We start from the raw sequence: 8617 nt of genomic DNA, 5'->3' as shown, positions 1-8617 counted from the left end.
AGCAGAGAAGCAACTTCCTTCCAGATTAAAGCTGTGTCTCACCTCATAGGAGAGACACAGCTTTTGTTCTGACACCTCTATATTGCATAGTTAGTTCATTGTCTATAGTTCTTGACAAATCTGTACAAAATGCTTCTTTTTAAAGTGAAGTGATTGTCACATGTGATACACAGCAGCACAGCACACGATGCACACAGTGAAATTTGTCCTCTGCATTTAACTCATCACCCTGAGTGAGCAGTGGGCAGCCATAACAGACGCCCGGGGAGCAGTGCGTGGGGACGGTGCTGTGTGACACCTCAGTGGCGCCTTGGCAGATCAGGATTGGAACCGGCAACCTTCTGATTACGGGGCCACTTCCTTAACTGTTAGGCCACCACTGCCCCAGTAAGGACTTGCCCTGTCTATATTTATTCTTTCTAAATAAGCAGGTAAATCGATGTTCATCGTTCATGTAAAATATAAAAAAAATTAAGTATTTTCACAGAGACTTGCCTTTGGTTATCCCTTAAGCCAGAAAATTTCTTGTAGTCTGTACCTTTTCTGCATAGGCTTTTTTTTGGTAGCCCTTCGTCTTGTGTACATTTTAGTCTATTAAAATTTATAAAACTTTTATAACTTTTATGTAAAAGTTATTTTTATTTGATGTTTAATGTTCAGTTATTGTTTGTTTAAAATAGAAAGTACAGTACATGTGGTTTACCTAAAATAATGAATAATCGTGATTATTAATCATGATTACAACATTGATCAAAATAATCGTGATAATCATTTTGGACCAGGCTACGATGTTAATAAAACAGCTCGGCTTCACAAGTACCGTGCAGGCAGACTTATGCAATGAACAGTCAATGCTAATATATTATGCACGATCTATGACATGTTTTCTGTCTAATGGATGATTACCCAGTAAGGCATAGAAGGCTCCTACTTATTGGTGATTAGGCTTAGCTCAGCTGTGCTGCTGGTGTCTCGTGTTGGCTCATGAAGGCAGGTTGTTATTGTGGCTGAAGGTTGTTCTGCTTGGCGCTGCTTTGCTAAGTTTCTCAGTTCTGCTAAGCTGGCAATTGCTTCTCCCCCCTAGACTTTCTGACTTAAGATCAGTTCATTCATGCTCATTATAAAAAAGTGATATAAGTCTATATATTCTCACTATATTCTCGCTATTCATGCATTCCTCATTCACTCAGGATACAAATTGGTGGTTACAGAGACACCAAACTGTACATCCATATTTATCTGTATCATGGCATACCACATTCCTGTCAATATCTACAAAACCTGAAGTTAACTAGGTATGTCACTTGAACATGGTACATGGGAAATGAAAGGCTATTGTCCAACCAATGACATTAGTCCAGGAGTTTCAGGTCTTCCAGGAGAATTAACCTTTGCCCCAGTCTCCTGGTGAAAGAGAGGTCTTGGATTTTATGGCCAATTTTTTCTTATTTTTAGATCAACTGAGAGGGGCAGTGGTAGCCTAGAGGGTAAAGAAGAATTCCCGTAATTGGAAGGTTGCTGTTTCAAACACCAAGGTGCCACTGTGCAAAGTGCCATCCTCAGAAACTGCTCCTCAGGTGGCTTTCATGACTGCTTACTAAGGGTGATGGGTTAAAAGCAGAAAACAGATTTTGTTCTGTCACCTTGTGCTGTGCTTCAGTGTTCTGCGATGACAATCACTTCACTTTCAGGCTTTAGAGTGGTCATCTTGCCCTGGTCTGGTAGATTATCTTTGTAGGTATGTTTTTGGAATGTGGAATGCGGTGCCATCTCTGTTCCCTTAAATATGCTTTTATTTAATACTTTATATCTATACTAGTTTAATATGATTTAATTTACACATGAAAAAAACAGATGACTGCAAACGACAAAAAAAGTGTTTCACTGACACTGATTAATTGCTTTATATTTCAAATGCAACCATAATAAGACATATTATCATTCAAATTTCAGTGTCTTAGTTTAGGCACATTTTGAGTTTTACACCAAAGCCAAGTAAAGTTAATAAAATAATAAAAGTCCATCACCTTCATGGCAACTGAATCACTTTAAGTGCTTTAAGTCTTGAAATGAATGGACATCCTTCAGAATAGTCCTTATTACCATTTCTCAGCAAATGTGCTCTCATGAAGGAATGGCTTTGGACACATCACATGCAGTGACTCAGCATGATGTGGAGGTGGCTTAGCAGATTTATAAAATGTTCTTCTGATTTGTGAATGCTTCCAAGAATCCTCATAATTCATTCTTACATAAGTGCTGTAACAAAAGTGCTGCTAAGATTAATGTGCCTAGCAATTTCCAAAGGACACTTATAATGTACTGTCAATCTGTTCATGTGATTAGTCATTATATGTCCACAAGGTTTAGTTTCCTGCATGGGTGCATCCTAATCTCAATAACTGCCATAAAGGTTATAAAGATCTTTATGAGTCTTTGTGTAATTTTGTGCTGGGTTCATGACTATTCTGTCAAGCCTAAATATATTCAGCATTTAAAAATAAAATAAATAATTCATCATGGGAAGTTCTTCATAAAGTGATGCAGTGATAAAGGGGTTAGTCGTTGTACAGAGGGACTAAGCAGTGCCTAGTCTCAGATTTTTAAAAAGCAGCATTTGAGCAGGAGTTTGAGAAGCACTTTCTGTCATCTATGCTTGTTTAGATTTGATAACATAATATAGGGGGAGGAGACATGGGTACTTCAGCTGCCCCTTTATCTACTGCACAAGATTCACTGTAATAATGAGTAACCAGTTTAACCAGTCCTCCCAAGGGATAAACAAATCAAATCCCTACAACTGATTGGCCAATAATATAAACAGAGTTTTGATTCAATCTGTGATCATATTTGTATAGCTATTGTATAGATATTTCACCCCTTATCCATTGGAGTGCTGTAGTTTGGTCTGGTTTTTGGTTGGACCTTGCTGTGCCTTGCAATGAGCATAAACTACTTCTCTTAGTGTCAGTAACCTGCTGTGCCAAATACGTGGTCTTGTCTGATGGAGTTTTGTCAGCATTGTGTCTAGGCCTCCTCGTGTTACTGTTACTTATGTTATGTTATTTCAATCTGAAGACTCTTTCTCTTTATTTCTTGTCTTTGACTTTTGTCTGTGAACTTGAACTGTGTGCTCTCATGTCTTTTGCTTTACAGTATGTTTCATTTGTATGTCTTCTTGTGTCTCTCCTCCTATTTCTTCCTCCCCCTCTCTCTTGATTTGATTTATTTTTATTTATTTTGATTTTTGCTCTAAAGGGGAGCCCTGAGGGAGCAGAGGATGAGAGCAAGTTGTCGGTAGGTCTTGTCTCAGTGTTGTGCTTTTCTGTGTGTCTGTGTGTCTCTGTTTTGTGATGACCGTGCTTAGCTGTACTCAACAATCCTTACTCTGTTCCTATACATTCAGAGCCTCCAGTCTTGTCAACCCTGAAGTCAGACCTCTGGAATCCCTATCTGATCTTGTTATGTATTAAAATAAAATTAAAACAGTTAAGTGTATATTTTGTTTAATATAAACAGCTGTCAGTTGCAAAAAAAAAATTATGCTGAGGACATTTTGCTTTGAGAATGTCTTAATCACCATCCCACCTCAGCACAGCACGTGATAGTGAATAAGCAGCTGACATCTCCAGATTGCACTGACATACACCACAGTATGCCACCATTCTCCACACTTGAGACACTGGCTGTTTCTCTGACGTTTGCCTGCAGGCAGCACGACCTTGTTGAAGGCTGCCAGGGTTATTTTTAGAAAGAGGGAGGAAGGGAGGAAGGTGGAGCTACACTTGAATTGGGTCCTCTAGGTGCAATGGGGGGCCTTTTGCATATAATGCATTAGCCAACCACTGGCATAGCTGGCAGCTTTTAATGCTAACAGCTCTGTTGGATGCTGCAAGCAGCTAAAGGTCAAACAGTGACTAAGTGTAAGGAGGGATGAGATATCCTCAGATTCTTCAAAATACTCTGGGTTTATGTCAATGTGATCAGTGCCCCTAATGTCACATCACCACAACAGTGAGCAAAATATTCTTTCAGTAAATTCCTGCCAAAGATTACAAAATGGGTGTGCTATTATATGAAATGACCAGACACCAAATCAGATTAAAGATGCAAAAATAGTCAATTGACAGTACTGAAGATTTCTGTTGTTACATGGTTGTGGCATGGCCATTTTATTATCTACCATAAACCCACCTCATTTAATTAATGTCTATTGTAAAGACTTTCAAACATCCAGTTTGTGACCTAATCCCCCCTCCCCCAAACAATTAAGAACATCTCCCAAGTCAACCTCTCCCTTACCCATTCTGAACAAAACAAATATAACAATAAACTTTTCAGCACACTATAACATTGACAATCTCCTTGGTAGTGAAAAAGTTCTGAAGTGTTTTTTTTTTTTTATTATTGATTTCACTCCCAGGATATAGTTTTTAAGAATCAGCAAAACTGTGAACAAATCTTTCTTCAGGGAATAGTGTCATGAATCTTTGAAAGAAACAATGGTTTAGAAGGTTTGTGAGCTCTGAGAGTACCGCTCATGGATTCTGCAGTTACCTTACTAACCAGCTTCTTTGGTTCATGTGAGAGTGGACATGCACACTCAAATCTCAAAATCTCACTTACTACTATTGTGTCCCTGAGCAAGACACTTAGCCCTAAGTTGCTCCAGAGGGACTGTCCCTGTAATTACTGACTGATTGTCACTGTAATTACTGATTGTAAGTCACTCTGGATAAGTGTGTCTGATAAATGCTGTAAATGTTGATCAGGAATCAAAAAATGTTAAAATGATGTCCAATTGGACTCCCTGTTATCCTAATGGTAAATATGCTGAGTGGTGTTGTTCTCTTGAACAGTGTCTCCAATCACAGGGGGCATTTCTTGACTGAAACCTTTCTCCTCCAATAGGCCAGGCCGAGGCTACAGCGTGGCGGCAGCTCTGCCTCACTACACAACAGTCTGATGAGGAACAGCATTTTCCAGCTCATGATCCACACACTGGACCCTCTCAGTGAAGGTAAGGTGACTCTCCTTGCAGACACACACATTCACAAGACACAGTTCACTTGATCTTTTATCAGCAGATCAGCATAGCTGTCTTTCTCTCACATTAAATTTCACCCATATCTGAAGATAGTCTTGTGGTGTTAGTATAGGGTTTGTTCTTGTAAAAGTGATTACACTTGCACACCTAGTTGCCAACTCTTCTGTCTCAATCATTAGAGCCTTTGTTATATATCATTCTAGAAGTACATATTGTGCCCTTTGATTGTCCACAGAGCAGCTTGACTTCCAAATGCTGTATTTATGTACACACATTGTAGGTGTGCTAATCAACATTAAGTGGATAAGGGCGTCTGATAAATGCTGTAAATGTCAACATACTCTTAGCTATAAACTGATTACCACATTACAATATTACATGATATAGTATTATACTGGACTAAATTCAGGATAACACACATAATGTCAAGTGAGACTAATTTTTAATTTGACCTTAGTACTGAATGTATGTATGTATTTCAGCAGGATTTGATTCAGAGGTTTTCCACTTCATTCTCTTAGTGCTCACTACTAGGCAAATGTTTTAAATGAGTCCAGTTGGAGTATCAAAACCAAGACAGTCTCATTGAATTTTACATTCTGAAGTAGAGGTATCTCTTTTTGCAGAGGACCTCTTTATATTATGCACTCTAGCATAATGCACAATCCACATACTCAATCATGATGTGGCAAATTGCCCCTGTTCTACTCACAACCATGACATACAAAATACCAATGATTTTAACATAGGTTCTCGGACTTGCTGGGGGTTTATATCATTATAAAAATAATTCATTTCAGAGATGACATGAAGAAGCAAACAGACATGTCTTAATTAGTTTCTGCTACTGGCACATCATGTACAGTTGAATGACAGCCGCAGGGCTTTGAGTTGAAGCTGGAAGTAAAAGGAAAAGCAAACCTTCATATCAGCAAGTGTTATGTGTAGGTGGAAACAGAAACTGTTTAATAAGCCTCTTCACAGGAAAGTAAATACTCCAAAGCAAGCTCTTTCTGCTGTACCAAGCAAGCCCTTAGTACAGCAGAAAGAAGGCCGACTTTCCCCCCTGGTCATGTAGCTGTAAATATAGTTACAAAACCATTTCATTCAGTTCACATATTTACTTCACACATGACACTTCCCACCACAGTCAGTCAGACGAGTCATAGATTTAATGACTTTAGACTTGACTTGACTCAAGCTTAAACTGCAATGACTTATGACTTCACTTGGACCTTCTGACTTGAACTACTTTATACCAAAACATGTCCGCAAACATTTTTCATAACTTACTCATAACCCTCAAAATCCTTAACGTCTTACACCTAGTGTAAGGGGCAGTGGTGGCCTAGCAGTTAAGGCCGCTGCCATAATCAGACGGGTGTCGGTTCAAATCCCAGTCCACTGAGGTCCACACTGCTACCCGGGCACCTGTCACGGTTGCCTTTGGGATGAGTTAAAAGCAGATGACACATTTCGTTGTGTCCACCGTGTGCTCTGCCTCGATGTATCACAATGACAATCACTTCACTTTCACTAGTAAGTGTGCAACCATATTTTATTACAGTATATAAATGTTTCCTTTAATGAGAATTGTGGTTCCTTATTTTTTTTAGAATTACAAAAATAAGATATGTACACTTTCATTAGAAAAAAATATCTGAGCCATAAGGAATCATTTGTTAATTATTTTAAAAACCTGTGCCACAAATGTTTTTGTAAAAAATATAATGTTTGGAACGTCAATTGGTACACTGCTAACAGCAGTTATCTAACCTGAATCATATAGATAATTATGCAGGCAAGTAAGCAATTGAATAAACAAATAAATAAATGTTACTAAAACACCAATCCTCTGTGCGGACAATGCCTATTATTATCATCACAAAGCTAATGACTCTGAATCACACATGGCTTGTGAGTCATTTGTTGCCTAGGGACTAATTATCATTCAGAAGCTCCATCTGTCAATTAAGTTAAAGTTGGTTCTTGTTAACTTTCATAGACTTTGTACTTTTTTTTCCACTGTTCCGTTTCTTGCCAAAATGTTTATTGTAGAAGGCTTATTTAAACTTTGAAATTAAATATAGCTGTGCCAGGCAGAGAGGATTCTTGTTTATTCACACACATCATGTCAAATTGGATCCTTAAAAAAGAACAAATCAAAGAAAACAGTTTGCACACGGTCATTGTTAGTGCTAATCACCCAATTGCCAAAGGATCTTGCCAGCAGATCTTGCCTATAACTAATTTACCTTCAAACAATGCCTTCCGGTTTTTCAGAATCAACATTTCTCTCAGAAAATAGGGGTCTTCAAAAGTGTCCTTTTGAGAAATATACGGAATGAATGTTTGGTTACTTAATTCCATTGTACTTTCTTATACTTTGTGAGCAATTGATATTAAAATTATATGTTTTTATATTGATATGTTTCATTGTCATGCTATTCGTGGGCTTTGTGACATAACACTGGTCATGCATGCACTCCACCAGTGGAGAAGTAATTACTGTACAAATGATTTATTTAGTGTGCAATATGTAAAGTAGCATTACGTTCACCTGTAGGTGTTGCAAACCTTTGACTCTACTTCCAAAATGAACACTGGCTTTATACATGTATACCCTTAAACAGTGGGGTAAACAGTATTTGGCAGCCGCCAACTGTCCCACTTAGAAAGTGCTGTACAGAGTGCTGTAATTTTCATCATGTAAAAATATCCAGAAATTCACAGGACAACCAAGAATTCTGGCACGTTTTAACTCATTATCTGTGTAAAAGACCTTTGTCCACACCTTCAAACAGTCAGACTCCAGCCTCCACTATAGCCAAGAGAGCTGTCTAAGGACAGTAGGGACAAGATTGCTTGCCTGCACAAGACTGGAATGAGACAGTTTAAAATATGCAAGAAGCTTGGTGAGAAGAGCTCAACTGTTTGAGCAATTATTAGAAAATAATGGAAGCCCATTTCTGCCACATAAATAAAATAAAATACTACAACGAGTTGTCTTCCTATCTTCCTCTTCTTAAGTCATAATTATGAGATATTAGTTAATAATTATGAGATACTAAGTTGAAATTATGAGATACTAAGTGGAAATTACGGCATGCTAAGTCAAAATAATGAGAAACTAAATCGGAATTAGAAATTGTGCTCATTCGTCCGGTTTGACAGTATGTTTCACAGTATGTTCAGGTCAAATGTAAGCTCAATATAGCACGGACCACTGAGCCCAGTCCTAGTACAGATTTAGGGGAAGGGTGATATTAGTTTTTGTAAACTCAAAATCTATAGAAATCGAATGAGAATTGCTGGTGTCTTCCTCCTATAAGTTGCTTTGGATAAAAGCGTCTGCAAAATAAAGTAAGGTAAAGTAATACGCAACAGCATCATATACAATATTGTTTTTCAGATTAAATGTTTAAATTGTTGATGCAATTGGATCTGAACTGCTCTAGATGCTGCTTATGAATAGACTGAAACCTTTTTATTAATATACTGCTTTCCCAAATCTCGCACTTAGCAGAGCTCTAGTTGTGTTTCTCGAACTATGGGTTGTGACATAGAACT

General features: G+C 38.0%; 1 protein-coding gene across 10 annotated transcripts in view; it reads left to right on the top strand.

The window, feature by feature from the left end:
- Nucleotides 1-8617, top strand: part of LOC114784599 (sodium/potassium/calcium exchanger 2-like) — a 50749-nt gene that overhangs the window by 16461 nt on the left and 25671 nt on the right. For 7 of the 10 annotated variants that reach the window (XM_028970159.1, XM_028970114.1, XM_028970144.1 and 4 more), the window contains 2 exons: nt 3259-3297; nt 4912-5020. In XM_028970159.1, the coding sequence (XP_028825992.1) occupies nt 3259-3297; nt 4912-5020 (148 nt within the window). The remainder of the gene's footprint in view (nt 1-3258; nt 3298-4911; nt 5021-8617) is intronic. The other 3 variants (XM_028970169.1, XM_028970152.1, XM_028970128.1) reach the window with 1 other exon arrangement.

Source organism: Denticeps clupeoides, chromosome 1, assembly GCF_900700375.1.
Source record: "Denticeps clupeoides chromosome 1, fDenClu1.1, whole genome shotgun sequence".
Lineage (NCBI taxonomy): Eukaryota > Metazoa > Chordata > Actinopteri > Clupeiformes > Denticipitidae > Denticeps > Denticeps clupeoides.
Note: the sequence above shows the minus strand (reverse complement) of the source record. Positions and strands in the feature narration are given on the sequence as shown.